We start from the raw sequence: 20303 nt of genomic DNA on the forward strand, positions 1-20303 counted from the left end.
TGCTTGCGTATCCCGGGGCGCAGTTAGTTCGATGCGTCCCCTGGGATCACGTGGGCCATGGAGAGCCAATGGTGGCAGGGAATGCTTCATTCATAACCTGTCAAACTTATAAATACTAATAAGCCCCAAAACATCACTAAATCTTCAAATAATTTTTTTTTAAACATTTTAAATAAACTATAAATTAGACGAAATAACAATTTTAAACAATAATTTAAATTTTTGAATTTTTTTTTTTAATTTTCTAACGGGACTAAAAATAAACTTATCTTTCTTTAAAGTATTTAAAAATAATAAACCTGTGGAAAAAATGTTTTAATTTTAATTAATTCACCACTTACCTTGTAAAAAGCAGGCCTTGCGACTGCTTTTTATATGTGTAACTTCTGGAGACTTACCCTTCCGGGAAAACCTTCAAAAAAGATGCAAGTTCGATGCGCACGCGCTGCCTCTCCTGCGCACGCGTTCGACCTCTGAACCCCTTCTTTCAGGGGAACAGAAGTGCCGGTTTCCCGCGCATGCGCAGTGCATGCAAGAAACCGGCACTTCCATTGGGCTTATGGGTCGAGTACCCCGTGCGTACTCACCCGTGGAGACCCGAATTTCTGGGCCAACATAACTTTGCTTATTTTCAAGTGGTATCTATCTACCCTTGCCGGAAGGAAGTGTGTGTAAAGAAAGAACCGGAGTGATACGAACAATGACGGACAGGTAAAGACCCTCTCTGGTCCATCGAGCCTGTCCCACTCAATTGTGATACCTTGTGTATCATAATATATACTCTCCACCCCACTTGAAGCTATATTTCATTTTTTGGGGCTCTGCCCCGGACTGGGTCAGGTCTACCCTGGTTCAGTTGCCTTGGTGAAGCATGAGTCAGGACAGTGGGACCTGATAGTTGCACCACGGTGGGGCTGTCAGAGAAGCCCAAGTACTTTGGATCTCCTGTCACTCAAAAATAGAGAGGCAGTGTAATGAGCTGCAGTAGTGAAATGGAGCATTGGGACGTGTCCAACCCTACGCTCTCCCACCGTCCCCATTAGGACCCTGCATCACTACGTGGAGGCACCAAACTGAGGTGAAGTTCTTTCTCTGTAGAGAGAGCAACAATAAAGCGACTGTCATTGCAGATTGCACTCAACACTCCTCCCAGCAACCAGTTTCAAGACAGAATTGGTGGAGATCTGGAAGGAGGCCAAACACTTGGTTGAACACTTAGATGCGGATAACACAGAGACATAGTGGGTAAATTGGAATAAAATAAATTAAAGAGGGTGTATTGCCTTCAGAAAAAAATTGCCTGATAAACGCAGCGATTAACTAAGGGTTACAGACCGAGAGAGATCGGGTTCCATCCCATGTCTGTGCTGGGTTTGCCGATTACAGCCAGGGCAGTAGTTAGGACACAACAATTGGTTTCATTGCTTCTAGACTTGGGAAGGGGGGCGGGGGGGGGGGGAGGGAAATCAGCCAGGATCCTGCTCCTGATCACTACCCAGTGATCCTTGCTGCAAAGTGTGCATATGTAGACATCATGGACTACATATTCTGCATTCCCCTGCCATTTTTTTCAGTGGATTTTTGACAGGTGGCAGCAGAAAGATGCTCAGGGTAACGCTCTGGCACTTCCCATGCTGTTTTCCAGGTGCCAGTTCTGCAGGGGCATAACAGAGTTGCAATATGTGGGCAGACATACGATAACAAAGGCAAATGAAGGAAAGCCTAGCCGCACAGTTTAAACACGTCGCTGGGGCCATTTATTTGCCCCAGGCATCCAGCATTTAATGATAGGCAGAAGAGGAGCCAGGGTCTGTGCAAATTCTCAGGCAGTGGCCAATGAACAATTGTACAGATCAAGAGTGAAGTAAATATTTTATTTTAAAAAAAACACGGTTTTGCAAGCAACACAGAACCTACCTGCGTCCAGACGCTGTGACAGGCCCGAGCCCATAGCAGAAGGTCCCTCACCTATCCCCCTGAAATATGTGGCCCAATCAAGGGACTGAGGGTGGAAAGCCTATGCCTAAGTGTCAAATCTGACTTAGCTTTGATGCTCTCCACAATCCTGCTTACTTACTGTCTATGTTTTTACCTGAAGCGCAACCACTTGGGAGATATACCAGGGGGCAATTAGCAACTATGAAACCTGTACCTCGGTGAGAATCATTGTCTTCAGGAAAGGAGGGAAGGTATTTGGAAATAACAGAGTAAGCGCAAAGGGCAGTGGATTCTCCCTGAATTGAACAGACCGATTGCTGCCCTGGCTGTACGTTCATAGGCAGACCATGAGAAGCTGCGTACATTTCATTACTTCACTCCGAGGACTGCTCGAGTCGCTGTCTCGGAACTGGATGAGGCCACTTCGGCTTTTGACTGTGATCAGTCCAGGAGCATCTCTTTTTGTCCAGGTCCGATTGATCTGGTGTCTGTCGGGGGACAAAGAATTAATCTCAGGACATCAGAGCAATACAACATCTTTAAAAATGTCTTCATTTCTCAGCAGAATATTACACAGGACAACACAAAGACGTTCAGCCTCTGCTTCCCTACCAAGGTTAATCAGGCTGCTAATATGGTATTGATATATGCTATTGATTTCTCTTTATATTAATTCCAGTATATTAACTTTCAGCTTTTGCCTGTTAAGTGAGTTTCTGTTAGAAGAATAAAAGTGTAATCGTAAGACAGGTTTGCTTCATTTTGGATAAATCTGTGTTTAATATAGAATGCAGTGAAGGGCAACGGTCAGTTTAGACAGTAAACCTAATTTAAAGCAATTCCAGGCAGAGACAGTCAGTGAGCTTTCATTGGTAAGAAATTCAGCAGTGGTCAGCCAAGCTTTTTTGTTCGCTTAAAGTCTTGAAAGAAAGAAGAAAGACTTGCATTTATACAGCGCCTTTCACGTCCTCAGGACGTCCCAAAGCACTTTACAGTCAATGAAGTACTTTTTTGAAGTGTAGTCACTGTTGTAATGTTGGAAACGTGACAGCCAATTTACACATAGCAAGCGCCCACCAAACAGCAATGTGATAAGGACCAGATAATCTGTTTTTTAGTGATGTTGATTGAGGGATAAATATTGGCCAGGACACCGGGGACATCTTCCCTGCTCTTCTTCGAAATAGTACCATGGGATCTTTTACGTCCACCTGAGAGAGCAGACTTGGTTTAACGTCTCGTCCGAAAGACGGCACCTCAGGCAGTGCAGCACTCCCTCGGCACTGCACTGGAGTGTCAGCCTAGGTTGTTGTGCTCACGGCTCTGGAGTGGGACTTGAACCCACAACCTTCTGACTCAGACGAGAGAGTGCTACCAATAGATAAGGACAGTCCTACCCTATACATCTCTTCAGCTTCACAGGGAAGCAGGAGATGCGTGACATCTTTATGATGGTTAAGTGTCGTGCCAGGCCGATGGGGAGGCCCCTGCCGCATAGTTGATGGGCAAGACTATATTTTTCGACCATCAATTCAAGAAGTTATAGTGCCATTTGATTAGCGAAGCCTAACATTCAACCATGGGATAGAAATACATTCTAGGGACCATTAACTCCTACAAGACCACATCTGTGTAAGGAATGTAGACAAGTGATAACCTTGCCTGTAGGGGGGCCTTTGTTCATTCATTTTTCTGTATCTGTTTTCAGCCTATTGATTTCATTGACAGATCAACCAGGGTGAAACTATATCAAAGTTAGGGAGTTGTACTGGGAAGAGAATTCGTTAAAACTAAAGTTATTGATAAGGGACATGAGAAGAAGCTAATGGCATTAGATAATGCACAAACATGTGAATTGTCACGAAGCAGGGTTGAAAAAAGGAAAAGTGTGGGTGTTCGAACAGATACTTTGGAATTCGAAGGTCTGGCCAACAAAGTACACCGAGCACGAAACTATAATGTGTATTGAATTTTGCAAGGTTTTGTCATAAGTGTTGCTGTTAAGTGTATGCTTTGTTATTATAGTTTCTATAGTTATATAAAAAGAAAAAGGGTGGCTAAAGTAAATGTTGGTCCCTTAGAGGATGAGACCGGGAAATTAATGGTGGGAAACATGGAGATGGCAAAAACGCTGAACAATTATTTTGTATCAGTCTTTACGGTAGAGGACACTAAGAATACCCCAACACTGGACAAACAGGGGGCTCTAGGGGGGGAGGAGCTAAATATGATTAAAATCACTAAGGAAGGGGTACTTGGTAAAATAATGGGACTCAAGGCGGATAAATCCCCTGGACCTGATGGCTTACATCCTAGGGTCTTGAGGGAAGTGGCGGTAGGGATTGTGGATGCATTGGTAATAATTTTCCAAAACTCCCTGGACTCAGCAAAGGTCCCGGCAGATTGGAAAACTGCTAATGTAACACCCTTATTTAAAAAGGGTAGTAGGCAGAAGGCTGGAAACTATAGACCTGGTAGCCTAATATCTGTGGTTGGTAAAATTTTAGAGTCCATTATTAAGGAAACAGTAACGGGACATTTGGATAAACATAATTTAATAGGACAAAGTCAGCATGGTTTTATGAAGGGGAAGTCATGTTTGACAAATTTGCTTGAGTTCTTTGAGGAAGTAACATACAGGGTGGATAAAGGGGAACCAGTGGATGTAGTGTATTTAGACTTCCAAAAGGCATTTGACAAGGTGCCACACAAAAGATTATTGCTCAAGATAAAAAAAATCATGGGATTAGGGGTAATATTCTGGCATGGGTGGAGGATTGGCTATCTAACAGAAAGCAGAGAGTTGGGATAAATGGTTCGTTCTCAGACTGGCAATCAGTAACTAGTGGTGTTCCGCAGGGGTCAGTGCTGGGTCCCCAACTCTTTACAATCTATATTAATGATTTGGAGGAGGGGACCGAGTGTAACATATCAAAGTTTGCAGATGATACAAAGATGGGAAGGAAAGTAGTGAGGAGGACATAAAAAACCTGCAAAGGGACATAGACAGGCTAAGTAAGTGGGCAGAGATTTGGCAGATGGAATACAATACTGGAAAGTGTGAGGTTATGCACTTTGGCAGGAAAAATCATAGAGCAAGTTATTGTCTTAATGGCAAGAAACTGGAAAGTACTGTAGTACAAAGGGATCTGGGGGTCCTGGTGCATGAAACTCAAAAAGTTAGTATGCAGGTGCAGCAAGTGATCAAGAAGGCCAATGGAATGTTGGCTTTTATTGCTAGGGGGATAGAATATAAAAATAGGGAGGTAATGTTGCAGTTGTACATGGTATTGGTGAGACCGCACCTGGAATACTGCATACAGTTTTGGTGTCCATACTTAAGAAAAGACATACTTGCTCTCGAGTCAGTACAAAGAAGGTTCACTCGGTTAATCCCGGGGATGAGGGGGTGGACGTATGAGGAGAGGTTGAGTAGATTGGGACTCTACTCATTGGAGTTCAGAAGAATGAGAGGCGATCTTATTGAAACATATAAGATTGTGAAGGGGCTTGATCGGGTGGATATGGTGAGGATGTTCCCAATGATGGGTGAAACTAGAACTAGGGGGCATAATCTTAGAATAAGGGGCTGCTCTTTCAAAACTGAGATGAGGAGAAACTTCTTCACTCAGAGGGTAGTAGGTCTGTGGAATTTGCTGCCCCAGAAAGCTGTGGAAGCTACATCATTAAATAAATTTAAAACAGAAAGAGACAGTTTCTTAGTAGTAAAGGGAATTAGGGGTTACGGGGAGCGGGCAGGAAATTGGACATGAGTCGAGGTTCGGATCGGTCATGGCCCTGTGGGTAACGGAGCGGGCCCAGGGGCCGTGTAGCCTGGTTCTGCTCCTACTTCTTGTGTTCTAATTATGTGTTAGATTTCAGGAGATGGTTCTATTCCTGTTCCTGGCTGGGGTGGAGATCACCTTTTACAGAAAGTAAGTACTGTAGAACATATAGGGACAGTGATCTCCTGGACGAGTTTCGATCGCCTAGATGGGTCGGAGAGGAAATTCCCAGATTTTTTCCTCCCAAATTGGCCATTGGGTTTTTTATCTGGTTTTTCACCTCTCCCAGGAGATCACATGGGTTCAGGAGGGATGTAGAGTGATAGTAGATTTGAGGTTAGGATTAGATCAGCCATGATCTTATTGAATGGTGGAGCAGGCTCGAGGGGCCGATTGGCCTACTCCTGCTCCTATTTCTTATGTTCTTATCTGCTTAATAAATCTATGAATGTCTACATTCAATGCTGTGAACCCTATGATTTTGAGGAGTAACTTATAAGAACACAGGTGTAAAGTGAGCGTCAGTTCAGTTATGTCTTACCTGCTTTTTCCTTTACTCCTGCAGGACTCATCCTCCTCCGGTTCCTCGTCAGATCGCAAGACAGTTGACTCACCATCCTCGCTGATGTCTCCGTGAAGCATAGAATCCTCGTCCGCCAGACTCCTCTGCAAGCAGTGACTGCGGCTGCGAAACTCAGCGCCTGCGCGCTCCATGGAAGAGGCATTTGCACAAATCTATTGACAAAAGAAGATAGCGAGGAATACAGTTTGTGGCCAGGCGAGAATGCAAAGTAAGAGTAAGGTTACGCAGTGGCTGAAGACGCTGACCTTCCATTACTGATACTGGTGCCTGAATCAAAGCCAGAACTACAGTATGAAGATTTTCCCCTCGCGTGCCGCTGAACTTTCAATAGTAGCTATTTCAAAAATAAAGTCAACTGGACAAGTTCTGTTGTAATACTTGTTAACGGCAGCTCCCCGATGACTGTGGATAGTATGCAACAGATCAGGTTGATTCCCTTGTCTGTGTTGAATTCGCTGATCTCAGCCAGGGTGGCAATCGGGAAAGGGAAATCAGGCGGCTCTGAGCTATGCTCCCTGTAATGTGCGCTTTGTTCTGCACGGCCCCTTTAAATTTCCGCGCATGCGCTGGATTTACAATGGAGAAGCCGATGAGCGGCCTGCGCGGGATCTTTCCCATTACTGCATGGCTGCTTAGAGGGAAAATTGGCTCCAAGTCCTGACCACTATCTAGTGACCCCCCCCCTACTGTGTGTGGCAATCAGACAAGGGCAGGTTGGGCTCAGTTGTGAAACCCTCCGTTGGTAAAATAATCAGCCAGCCCTTCGCATCTCAGCTCACACATGTAGAACGGCCAATTAGGTGATGCAGAGTAAGTGGCACCAGTGGAACTGTTCCCAGCAAGAAGTCAGCGCCTTCAGAAAATGAGGAAGAAAACTGGTGGAAAAAGCCCTCATTCTGTGTTTATTTGTAATGTTGGTCGGGTATCCATGAATCGAAGAACCTCAAACCAATAGCCTTCCATTTTGTCAGTCCGCAAACATCAGCTGACTGAAGCGGACATTTACATTCAACTGACAGAAGGGATCTGGATCAGTGAGGTAAAATTGTGAAATTGGGAACAAGTTATAAATAACTTGGGTTCACGGTGTTGTTATCCCCCTCTCGCTTTAGCCATCTAGGCCCTATACTCTGAAACTCCCTCCCTAAACCACTCTGCCTCTCCAACTTCCTCTCCTGCAAAACCCCACCTCTTTCACCATGCTTTTAGTCACCCCTTCTAATACCTCCTTCTTTGTCTCTGTCAATTTTTGCCTAATTGCACTCCTGCAAAGTGCCTTGGGCTGTTTTTCTACGTTAAAGGTGCTATATAAATGCAAGTTGTTGTTGCAAATCAAATCATATCACAGGCCACTGACAGTCACCCAGTCCTGTTTCTGCAATGGGATTAACTGATGATATCAGCAAGTATAATTCAGCTTTACACCATTAAAGAAAGGGAGACTTGTGATTATACAGTATCTTATCATATCTCTCTGAAAAGTGCATCACAATCAATTAATTTTGAAGAGCAGCGAGTGTTATGTGGGAAAATATGGCAGCTATTTTGCACACAGGATCCCAGGAGTCTCAGTGGTATAAATGAGCCATTTTCTGCCGTTGATTGAGAGACTTGTGTTGACCAGAACAGCAAAAAAAAACACCCTTCTTTTCTCTGGCTAGTGTCATAAGATCTTGAACACCCATCTGAACCACCAGAAATGGCAGAGAGGGCCCTTGACTTAATGTCTCATCCAAAGGGCAGCACTTCCAACAATGCGGTAGTCCTCTAGATTGTCAACTCACATTATACAGGAAACTCTCAATTTACTGGCACCTAAATATCCGGAAATCTCTCTTAACCGGCAAAATTCAGGAGTAGGTTCAGGTAAGTTTTACTATATATTAGTGGCCGTGTAACCGGGGTTCCTGGATCTGTGGCCGTGTAACCAGGGTTCCTGCACCTGTGGCCGTGCAACAGGGACGCCTGGATCCGTGGCCGTGTAACCGGGACTCCTGCACAAGTGCCGTGTAACCGGGGTTCCTGCACCTGTGGCCGTGCAACAGGGACGCCTGGATCTGTGGCCGTGTAACCGGGACTCCTGCACAAGTGCCGTGTAACCGGGGTTCCTGCACCTGTGGCCGTGCAACAGGGACGCCTGGATCTGTGGCCGTGTAACCGGGACTCCTGCACAAGTGCCGTGTAACCGGGGCTCCTGCACCTGTGGCCGTGTACGGGGCTCTCGTACCTTGGTAAGTATACCTCTTTGTAATCCGGACTTTTTGATCAACCGGCACCACGCCAGTCCCGTCAGAGCCAGATAAAAAAAAGTTTCCTGTACATTCAAATCCTCAGAGGGCTTGAACTCGTAAACTTTTGACCCAGAGGCGAGAGTGTTACCAACTGAGCCAAGCCGACACCACTGACGCTACATCTGGGCAGTATATTTACTAGGCATCTCATAGGTTACTTGAAACGCACCTTTTTGGAATGTATTCTTCCAGTCTCATCATTGAGAATGTGGTTGGAATGTGCCACGTTTAATGTGCAAGGGTGAGCAGTGTCCAGCGGGGCAGTGTGAGGCCTGCAGCTGAGGCCAGCAAGATGGAGACACTCCAGCAGCTCATCCACTGACACTGCAGGCTGATCCCCTCCTACCAGCTTCAGTCTGCTCTGCAATTCAACAATCTGATCCTCCTGGTCCAATAAAGTTTCATTCTGAAAAACAATTCCAAATAAAATATTAACAAACACTTCCTCTCTCCCTCCCTCCTTCCCAATTTTTCCAGTGAGTGGTGGCTCGTACTGAGGTACAGGAATTCAGGCGAAACTTCTTTACCCAGAGAGTGGTGAGAATGTGGAACTCCCCACCACAGGAAGTAGTTGAGGTGGTTAGCACAGATGCACTTAAGGGGAAGCTAGATAAGTACATGAGAGAGAAAGGAATAGAAGGGTATGCTGATAGGATTAGCTGAAGTAGGGTGGGAGGAGGTCCACGTGGAGCATAAACCAGGTGGGCCGAATGGCCTGTTTCTGTGCCGTAAATTCTATGTAACACAGTCTCACAGACACCGGTGGCCCTCCAGAACCTCTCTCAAGTGGCCATTCTTTGTGTGTGAGCCTGGCGGACAAGGCAGCAGAAACTGATCCTGTCCTCATCTGGCCTCTGCGCACATGGAGTCATGGAAAATGTGCAATGTAAATTCACTTGGATGATACCAGGAATTAGAGGATATAGTTATGATGAGAGATTTGAAAAACGACGACTCTCTTCACTGGAGCAGAGAAAGCTAAGGTGGGGGGAGGTGGGGGTCTAATTTCAAAAATTATGAAAGCGTTTGACAGGATATATAGCAGAAGAGGGCATAAACGCAGGATTAGTGCTAGAAGCGTAATCAAAAAGGCTGAAAGAAACTTTGGGCAAGCAGAATATGGAATACACGATCACAAGTGACTACTGAAGCTGTATCAATCAGAGCATTTAAGAGGGAATTAAATAAACATTTGAAGAAAAATATTAAAGGGGAAAGAACAGGGAGATATGATTAGAATAGACAACTCTAGCGTGGAGCTAACGAGCACCGTGGCCAAATGGTTCTTCGGTGCTGTAATTTTTGTGATAAGTATTTAAGGCCGACAACAGCATCAATAGGTCATTGCTAACAACACACAAGCATTACAACTTCCCGCTGTCTATAATGGAAACGAAAACTGCTGGAACTGTACAGCAGGACAGTCAGCGCCTGAAAGAGAAAAGACAGATCAATGGGTCAATCCAGACTGGGTCGCACTTGAAAGGAGGCTAAAGCGAATAAACTTAGTGCAGGAGAAAAGACTGAAGGGAAACATGGTCACGGCCCACAAAATAACCCACGGCACATAAGCTATTAAATCGGGACAATGGGCACAGGACTGCACGAGCACAACATTCACGAGCCTCGGCCAAGGTTAGAGATTAGAAAATAAAATGCCCAAGGACTGTGGATGTGGAGCAGACTCCAGAAAAGGAAGTTACTTTTGGGGTCAACTGGCACCTTCAAAAAGGAGCTGGATCAATCTCTGTTGAGAAGGGCAGCATAGTGGCTAGCACTGTTGCCTCACAGTGCCAGGGACCCGGGTTCAAATCCGGCCTCGGGTGACTGTCTGTGTGGAGTTTGCACATTCTCCCCGTGTTTGCGTGGGTTTCCTCCGGGTGCTCCGGTTTCCTCCCACAGTCCAAAGATGTGCAGGTTAGGTTGATTGGCCATGATAAAATTGACCCTTAGTGTTAGGGGGGATTAAATACGTGGGGTTACGGGGATAGGGCTTGGGTGGGATGGCTGTCGGTGTAGGGACCGGGTGCTAGGGTTTGGATGATCAGCCATGATCTCGTTGAATGGCGGAGCAGGCTCGAAGGGCCGAATGGCCTACTCCTGCTCCTATCTTCTATGTTTCTATGAAGGGAGATTGAGGGTTACGGAGATATAAACAACGCTGCTTGATCATTTTCAGCGATGGTCAGAGATGGAAATTAGGTGTCCTTAACGTAGGGGATTCAGTGGGTGGTGTGGAAGGGAAGCCGACGATAGAATAATCAGGCAGGAACTCTAGCTGGTATGATTGATGCGTGCTTATTTCTCAATCTGGGTTTTCTTAAACTCTTACGCAAACCTGTCTTTTTTCTGACGGAGCTGTTGTCCTTTTTAAATTTATATTTTCTTGTGTACTGGAAACAGTCCAGCTCCTTGTGTCTGCTGTTCCTGATCATGCTCGAGCTAGTTAAGTTCTATGGCAGAACCCAGACTCGAGGCTGCTACCTGCTGCTTAAACCGCTCCATGGCATCCTCGAGGGCTGCCAGGAAATCTCTGTTCTCTTCCTCCAGCCGCTGAACCTGTGCCTGCAGTTTTGGAACAAGCTGCTTCTGCTCTCGCCCAAGGTCTGTGTCAACTTCAGTGCGACCCTGTGTAGAAAGATGGAGGAGGGTTACAATATCACAATATACAGCCATCAGAGATAAAGTGATGAGAACCATTCACAATGTGGTCACTGGGCTATTTACCATATTGGTACCAAAAAAAAGACTTGCATTTATATAGCGCCATCATGACCATTGGACGGCCCATAAGAATTAGGAGCAAGAGTAGGTCATACGGCCCTTCGAGCCTGCTCCACCATTCAATACGTTCATGGCTGATCTTCGACCTCAAATCCACTTTCCTGCCCGATCCCCATATCCCTCGACAGTCCCAAAGCGCTTTACAGCCAATGAAGTACTTTTGAAGTGTAGTCACTGTTGTAATGTAGGAAACGCAGCAGCCAATTTGCGCACAGCAAGCTCCCACAAATAGCAATGTGGTAATGACCAGATAATCCGTTTTTGTTATGTTGACTGAGGGATAAATATTGGCCAGGACACCGGGGATAACTCTCCTGCTCTTCTTCGAAATAGTGCCTAGGGATCTTTAACATCCACCTGAGGGAGCAGTTTAATGTCTCAGTTTAATGTCTCATCCTAAAGGCAGCAACCTCCGACAGTGTAGCACTCCCTCAGTACTGCACTGGAGTGTTGGCCTAGATGTTTGTGCTCAAGTCTCTGGAGTGGGACTTGAACCCACAACCTTCTGACTTAGAGGTGAGGGTGCTACCAACTACGCCATGGCTGACAAAACACCATGGAAACCTTTTTTACTTCAGATAATACACTTGGACTTATGGTGCACTTAATTCAACCACAAATTGCCTCCAGCACCACCAGTGACAGATCTGTAACCACTAGTACTTTACCCTAGTGTTGTATACCTTAAAATGCTCCCTCCAAACATAAGAGAGTTTGGATGGGCAGAATCTAAAATTATACCACTGGCTGTTTTCCATAGATCAAGTGGACGCTGCATGAAAATATCACAAGCCCTTTTGAAATCAGAGTGGAAAAGTTCCTGCACTCACTGAAATCTTGATGACAACACTGCATCAGAAAAACATTCCATTACTGACCAACATGGAGCTGTTAAAAGAGGAACGTAGGGAAGCTCAGGATCTGAAAGACTCCAATTCATCCACTGGTCCTAAAAATATCTATCCAATTCTCTGCGCATTTAACTTCTTTACACAGAGGGTAGAATAGGCTGCTCAGGGAGCAGTACGGAAAAACTGGCGAGAGAATTAGATAGATATTTTTATAAATAAGTAAGCTGCATGGGCAGATAGGTGGCAGGTGCAGTTTAATGCAAAAAACACAATGAATTTTGGAACTAAGAATACAGAAGCTTGAAATCACCTCACCACAGTATATTGTGATTCATCATGTCTTTTTTGCAGCAAGGGCCTTGATTTTTTTCATTTAGGTTTCTCAATACAGGAAACTTTGGTTTATCCGGAGGTTGTATGTCCGGAATACTCGATCTAACGGCAAAAATCAGGAGCCGTTTTCTATAAGTTTTTTTAGTTCTCGTTCTTTTTTTTCCCCCCCCAGTCAGGCACTGCAAGGTCTGTAGCTATAGCAACAGCTTCAGCTAGAGATGCTTGCAGCTGCAGCCGACTCTTTAGAAGCTGTTGCTAAGCAACAGTGTTTGTTGTCAGATATGGAGATGAAAACCTCCGTATGCTTCAACATTAACTTTGTATGTCCGGCAGTTTTGATAGATTGGCAACAGCTCGGTCCCGTCGGTGCCGGATATAACAAAGTTTCCTGTAATAAAGAAAAGGAGACATTTGACTTAACTTTTCCTGGTGCTTTTGCACTATTTTATATAAATTAATAGATCCTCATCATTCAAAGGCGCACCTGTGGCTTGGATACTTCCCGGGTCTTGGGTTCGTCAGCTGATGTGCACTCGATACCGCTGTCCAGGCCAGAGGCAGTGGTAAGCTCACTCCGCGTCTCTTCCACGATTGTTATCCACTCTTTCACTTTCAGCACTTGATCCACTGTGAGGTTCCTGTCTCCCTGCAGCTCCATAAAGATTCGGTACGCAGTATCCGTGCAGGTCCGGTAATGGGAGCTCTCGGCATGCAGTCGGGCCATGTATTCCTCGGTCGACCGCCTGAAGCACTTGCTTGATGCCACATGCTGGTTGTGCTCCAAAGCCTCATGGAGAGTCTTGATTTGTAGTTCCAGCTCATTGGTCCGATCCACCTCCTTCTTGCAGTTTATCACAGCCTGGTTTTTAATGTTCTGAGCCCTTTTGGCATAATTTAAAGAATTCAAATGCTCATCGAAGTTTAATGAAGAGGGGCTGATACAGGCAATCATCAGCGTCTTGGCATTCCCGCCAAGTGAATCTTTCAGGATCCTGGTAATCTTGGAATCCCGATAAGGAATATGGGAACTCTTTCTCTTTGGATCGCCCAGGGCACTGATGACGTTCCCCAATGCCAACAATCCACTGTTGATCTGAATGGATTCTTTCAGGCGTTCACCAGTGTTGCCCGTCTTTACAATTCGTTCGGAGCCTGCCAGGTCCACAAAGTGGAACTTGGAGGTTATCACCTGCGTGGAACTTAATGGGTCTCCGGCAGCGGCTGCGAGTCGTGTGGTCCGACCAAGTCCTCGCCTCTGCTCCATGGTAACGGTAAAGATGGTGTGAGAGCGGCTGGAGTGTGTGTTGACCTGTGTGGCGCCAGTGTGCTTGGCAGTGTTGCCAATCTCCAGCAGGCTCAGAGCCTCATCCAAACCTTCCACTTCGCATTCCTTGACACCACAGAGCACTAGAAACAAAACAGATAGCCACAAGTCAATGAGTAGACAAGTCAGTACCCACATGACAGAAGCTACCACTGATTTATCAAGCGAACAAAGCAATACCATACTAAAGAAGCTCGACACCATCCAGGACAAAGCAGCCCGCTTGATTGGCACCCCATCCACCATCTGAAACATTCACTCCCTCCACCACCGGTGTACCGTGGCTGCAGTGTGTACCATCTACAAGATGCACTGCAGCAACTCGCCAAGGCTTCTTCGACAGCACCTCCCAAACCTGCAACATCTACCACCTAGAAAGACAAGGGCAGCGGGCCCATGGGAACACTACCACTTCCAAGTTCCCCTCCAAGTCACACACCATCCCGACTTGGAAATATATCGCCGATCCTTCATCGTCACTAGGTCAAAATCCTGGAACTCCCTCCCTAACAGCACTGTGGGAGTACCCTCACCATACGAACTGCAGTGGTTCAAGGCGGCGGCTCACCACCACCTTCTCAAGGGCAATTAGAGATGGGCAATAAATGCTGGCCTTGTCAGCGATGTCTATATCCCATGAATGAATAAATAAATAAATTCTCATTATAGACTCTACCTGCCTCCTCAATCCAAAGTTCCCCTAGCTTAGTACTGCAGGGTCACGACTCATGTCAGTTTTGGATGAAGACCCATCTGATTTCGCCCTTCCTGAACACAACACACTCACTGACCTGTGTTTCCTTTGTCATCCTCTCGAGTGCGGATATCTTTACTTGCTGTTTCCACCTCCAACAGGTCTCTGAATTCTTCCTTGTAAACCTCAAGGTATGACACCTTAACAGTGTGATCCACTGCATCATTCTCATCAATCAGCTTAAATATCTCGGCCAAAGCACGGGGAATTATACCCTGGTCATCTTCAGTCACAGAAGCTGAGGGGGGGAAAACAAAACCTGGGTAAATATTTAAATATGTAATGGATCCAACAATGCACAGACACTATCTAACACACCGCAGAACAAATGAATCCAGGAACAGGCCATTAGTCCCAAAAAGCCTGTCCCTTTTTTTAATATATCAACTCTGTCGACCCACTTTCTCACTATATCGCCCAATCCCTTCTCTCTTCAAAACCACGCCTGTTTTTTTTCTTTAGCCCATTTATATTGACCGCTTCAAAGTTCTTCCCTGGTAACTTATTCCACAATTAAAATATGATTACTTGATGTATCTGCAATCATTTTCAGGCAATTATGTGGCTTTGGCTCCAATTTACAGCATTACTAATTAACAACATTTATTTAATGCCTTAATTAGTGTTACACACTTAAACATTGAGCCTTGTGTGTGTGTGTAGTTTTCCACCACCCCTCTCCTTTTTATTTGAGATTTGTTTCGCTTGTCCTTGTGTAGTGACCAAGATAACTGGGGAATAAGCACTCTCGGTCAGGAGCTTTCACACTTCATAGCCCCTGGAATCATACACTGGTGTGAACACAGTAGTTTCACACAAACCACAGCATGCAGTGCAACAGAACAGTGCTGCCAAGCTGAAAATCAATTCAATCCAGGCTTACAACAGACAGAAGAGCACCTATCTATAGTTACTAGGCTAGTGCATAAAACTTAACCAGATGACTCTGATCTCCTGCGACTATGCATCTCGTCTGCTATGGTTGGCTTCACTCCTGCCCACTGTCAACATTTCTCTGGGAAATGGCCCTCCAGACTCGTGGCCCCCGCAACATTAATCACTCCCAGATGAAGAATTTGGCTGGATAATACAGACAATTATAGCAATTTTTTTTTTTTTTTTTAAAGTGGAAAGAGGTACAATTGGGCGGGAACGTGGGTGGAGTTGAGATCGAAGATCAGCCATGATCTTATTGAATGGCGGAGCAGGCTCGAGAGGCCATATGGCCTACTCCTGCTCCTAATTCTTATGAACCAAGGCATACTGGCTTCTTTATTATATCTAGTGATGTAACTGTGGGCAGCAGAAATTCCAAAGAAAGAAAAAGACTTGCATTTCTATAGCGTCTTTCACGACCTCAGGATGTCCCAAAGCGCTTTACAACCAATGAAGTACTTTTGAAGTGTAGTCACTGTTGTGTTGTGGGAAAGGTGGCCGCCAATTTGTGCGCAGCAAGGTCCCACAAACAGCAATGTGATAATGATCAGTGTTATAAATCTCATCATTCATCAAGAAACTACTCATGAAATAACGCTGGATGGCCAGCTGGTGGCGCCGTCCAAGGAGTATAAATACTCGGGCGTGGGCTCAGCTTGCCAGGGACATTTTGTAAGACAAGGAACTAGTGAAGTACAACTAGACCTCCATGTTCTGAAACAAGTTGATTAAAGCCTTGCTTTATGCTCAAGCCAAGTGTGTAGTGAGTTTTATTACGTCAATCAGATCATCTGTTTTTTGGTGATGTTGGTTGAGGGAGAAAGATTGACCAGGACTAATGCTGTGGATGAAAACTCGTCACTGGCTAGTGATTGGAAACAAGAGCTTTGGCTGATTTTTCCCTCTCCCTAGCACAGGGGCACTGAAGCGAATCTTAACGCCCCACTTGAGTTCAGATAAGAGCAAAAAGCGAGGATAGAACTGAGCACCCTTCCGATCGGTACGGCTCAGTGCCACCCCATGCATTGCAGTTACTGACTGAGCCGCAGTCGGAGCTCAACCGTTACTTTTATTTCAATGCAGAGGTGCCCGTGAGTTTCGAAGTGTTAACTCCCGCTTGTGTTTAACTTACATATGTAAGCTTCCCCAATGGTGTACGTTTTGCCCGACCCGGTCTGTCCATAGGCAAACACGGTGGCATTGAAACCCTCAAAGAAAGCCTCGACAAGCGGCTCCACACTGCTGTTGTACACCTCGTCCTGGCTGGAGGTCTGGTCAAAGATCACATTGAATTGAAAATGCCGATTGTTCCCCAGTGTAACCTGCTGCGAGTCGAGGTCGACGTGGACACAGGACTGATGTCCGTGCAGCATTTCTTTGGGCAGCAGCGGTCTGATCCGGACTGCCACCCTGACAGGCGTCTCCTCGGCCTTTGTGGAGCCACTCGGCTTCGGCGCCATGTCTGCAGCTCAAAGCAGCCGCTGTTGAGAGCGCAAACTGACGCGTTATCCAAGAATCCGAGTGCCTGGCATCAGGCTGGCGTACTGCAGGGAAAAAAAAGACAATTAACTTCTACAATGGCATCTTCTTCTGCTCAACGGGACCAATTACAAACTGCCAGATGATTTATAGGATTGTTTCTTAAATGTATGTATTGGATTTCCACCCCATCTCTCCTGAAAGCATTGCTCTTTGGAGGCGGTGGCGGCAATTCTAGGAGGAAGCCTCAGACATAAGCCTAGAGGATTTTTCTGGTGGGCCCAGGAAGAGTACTGCTGTTCCTCCTGGCCCCACCAAAGAAATAATATTCGACGTTTCCTGGGCCGTTTTCAGAGCGGCCTCCAGCATTATCATCTTTTTTAAACAAGGCTTTAAACTCTGATATGTTTTAACTGATCTCATCGAGCAGAAGAATATAAAGGGGTGATTTTTAACACCGTCCGCCTGGCATAAAGAGGGCGGCAAAGGCCCGAAAAGAGCAGCATTAGTGAGCCTCTTGTCTGAAACGGGCGGGTGTTCCGGCCGCCCATCTCAGGACCCTACCCAAGATGGCAGCAGCCGGAGCAGTAGTTCAAATATGGCAGTAAACTAACCAACGCTCTTTTCGGGCCGCTGCCGCCCTGTTTATGCCAGGCGGACGGAGTTAAAATCACCCCCTTACATTCTTCTGCTAAATGAGATCAATTAGAACATATCAGAGTTCAAAGCTGTGTTTAAAAAAGATGCTAGTTTGATCATCAAAAACAGGGCATGAGGGAGCTCCTTCGGACCTCGCTGAAACGATTGCAGCATATAAACATATACTGTATTATTTTCTTACTACAAAGACCAGAATACAAATGTGGGAGGCCAGTTATAGAAACATAGAAGATAGGAGCAGGAGTAGGCCATTCGGCCCCTCGAGCCTGCTCCGCCATTTAATGAGATCATGGCTGATCATCCAAATTCAGTCCCCTGTCCCTGCTTTCTCCCCATATCCCCTGATCCCTTTAGCCTTAAGAATAGAAACATAGAAACAGTTGGCCCAGCCAGGTCATGTAGCTTCAGATCAAGACAGATGTGAATCGGCAACCAAAAAGGAGAGATTTTACAAACCGAAATAATCACAATTTATTGATCTCAAGGTCTGATAAATTATGATCTCGTGAGAACATGAACAAAAATACAGATCAACACAACGTAGCTCATGTCATGTCACTCTTCCACTGAATTTTCTGCAGCAGGCGCACAACTCTGCGGTTAACTACAATGGCATGCAGCTCTCCTGCATCGGAATCATCCAACTGCAGCTCGGCAATGCAAATAAAATCTCAAAGCACCAACAACAGGCACTGACTAAGGAATGACTGGACTTGTGTAACAATTTCATTCTAAGCTATATCACCGTGAGAATTCTCTCATAAATGCATGTTTTGTTCCCACCCTCACCACCCATCCCTCTCGTGAAAGGGCTAGCTCCTGTTGGGATGCAGTTACATGGGCGCCAGCTACCCTCCAGTTGATCGGAGGCATCTCTACCTATTTTACACGTGGACAAATTGCACCGGCAGCCCTCCAGTAATCTAGCCTGAGTGACCAGCAACTGTAACCAGGCATTAAATCACCGGAGGATCACAGTCAAGCATGTCTTTACTCGACATTCACTTTCCAGCAGGCGGCTCAGAAACCACTACATTGAGCTTTCTGACTCTGCCCTGCAATGTGGCTCAGGTATTTCTGACCTTCAAAGAGATGTTGAGTTTCTGAAGCTTGGAGGGGAACTCCAGAATGTGGAAAGAGAGGAGGAAGATAGGGAGGAGATATAGGAGAGATCGTGGGAGAGGGGGGAGGTCACGGGGCAGGGAGATGGTGAGGGACCGGGGGGGGGGGGGGGGGGAGATGGTGAGGACCGGGGGGGGCGGGGAGATGGTGAGGACCAGGGGGGGGGGGGGGGGGGGGGGGGAGGGGGGGGAGATGGGGAGGACGGGGGGGGAGATGGGGAGGACGGGGGGGGGGATGGGGAGGACGGGGGGGGGGGGGGATGGGGAGGACGGGGGGGGGGGGGGATGGGGAGGACGGGGGGGGGGGGAGATGGGGAGGACGGGGGGGGTGAGATGGGGAGGACGGGGGGGGGGATGGGGAGGACGGGGGGGGGGAGATGGGAGGACGGACGGGGGGGAGATGGGGAGGACGGGGGGGGGGGGAGATGGGGAGGACGGGGGGGGGGGAGATGGGGAGGACGGGGGGGGGGGGAGATGGGGAGGACGGGGGGGGGAGATGGGGAGGACGGGGGGGGGGGGAGATGGGGAGATGGGGAGGACGGGGGAGGGGGGGGGGGAGATGGGGAGGACGGGGGGGGAGATGGGGAGGACGGGGGGAGATGGGGAGGACGGGGGGGGGGGAGATGGGGAGGACGGGGGGGGAGATGGGGAGGACGGGGGGGGAGATGGGGAGGACGGGGGGGGAGATGGGGAGGACGGGGGGGGAGATGGGGAGGACGGGGGGGGGGGGGAGATGGGGAGGACGGGGGGGGGAGATGGGAGGACGGGGGGGGGAGATGGGGAGGACGGGGGGGGGGAGATGGGGAGGACGGGGGGGGGGAGATGGGGAGGACGGGGGGGGGAGATGGGGAGCGACGGGGGGGGGAGATGGGGAGGACGGGGGGGGGGGAGATGGGGAGGACGGGGGGGGGGGAGATGGGGAGGACGGGGGGGGGGAGATGGGGAGGACGGGGGGGGGAGATGGGGAGGACGGGGGGGGGGGGGAGATGGGGAGGACGGGGGGGGGGGGGAGATGGGGAGGACGGGGGGGGGGAGAGATGGGGAGGACGGGGGGGGGGGAGATGGGGAGGACGGGGGGGGGGGGGGAGATGGGGAGGACGGGGGGGGGGGGGGGGAGATGGGGAGGACGGGGGGGGGGGGGGAGATGGGGAGGACGGGGGGGGGGGGGGGGAGATGGGGAGGACTGGGGGGGGGGAGAGATGGGGAGGACGGGGGGGGGGGGAGAGATGGGGAGGACGGGGGGGGGGGGGTCGGGAGAGATGGGGAGGACGGGGGGGGAGATGGGGAGGACGGGGGGGGGGGGGGAGATGGGGAGGACGGGGGGGGAGATGGGGAGGACGGGGGGGGAGATGGGAGGACGGGGGGGGAGATGGGGAGGACGGGGGGGGGGGGGGATGGGGAGGGGGGAGATGGGGAGGACGGGGGGGGGGGAGATGGGGAGGACGGGGGGGGGGGGAGATGGGG

At 48.0% G+C, this 20303-nt stretch overlaps 1 protein-coding gene and 1 long non-coding RNA gene across 4 annotated transcripts in view; one reads left to right on the forward strand and one right to left on the reverse strand.

Annotated features, from left to right (window-relative positions):
- The window catches only part of LOC147100000 (uncharacterized), a 37827-nt gene extending 31156 nt beyond the window's left edge, over window positions 1–6671 (forward strand). The window contains exons 2-3 of one of the 2 annotated variants that reach the window (XR_015073813.1): window positions 2501–2575; window positions 6289–6671. This is a non-coding gene — a long non-coding RNA (uncharacterized LOC147100000). The remainder of the gene's footprint in view (window positions 1–2500; window positions 2576–6288) is intronic. The other variant, XR_015073812.1, reaches the window with a different exon arrangement.
- kif7 (kinesin family member 7) overlaps window positions 1–17417 on the reverse strand; it is a 36716-nt gene extending 19299 nt beyond the window's left edge. Inside the window, exons 1-7 of one of the 2 annotated variants that reach the window (XM_085968565.1) lie at window positions 16712–17410; window positions 14681–14881; window positions 13050–13972; window positions 11082–11225; window positions 8767–9003; window positions 6265–6458; window positions 2302–2426 (exon numbers count right to left, since the gene is read on the reverse strand). In XM_085968565.1, the coding sequence (XP_085824691.1) occupies window positions 2302–2426; window positions 6265–6458; window positions 8767–9003; window positions 11082–11225; window positions 13050–13972; window positions 14681–14881; window positions 16712–17039 (2152 nt within the window). In that variant the 5' untranslated portion in view covers window positions 17040–17410. Of the gene's footprint in view, window positions 1–2301; window positions 2427–6264; window positions 6459–8766; window positions 9004–11081; window positions 11226–13049; window positions 13973–14680; window positions 14882–16711 lie in introns of both variants that reach the window. The other variant, XM_085968566.1, reaches the window with a different exon arrangement.
- Between the last annotated feature and the right edge of the window lie 2886 nt (window positions 17418–20303).

This window comes from Somniosus microcephalus, chromosome 27 (assembly GCF_052327205.1).
Source record: "Somniosus microcephalus isolate GS21.2 chromosome 27, FLI_Smic_1.0, whole genome shotgun sequence".
NCBI lineage: Eukaryota > Metazoa > Chordata > Chondrichthyes > Squaliformes > Somniosidae > Somniosus > Somniosus microcephalus.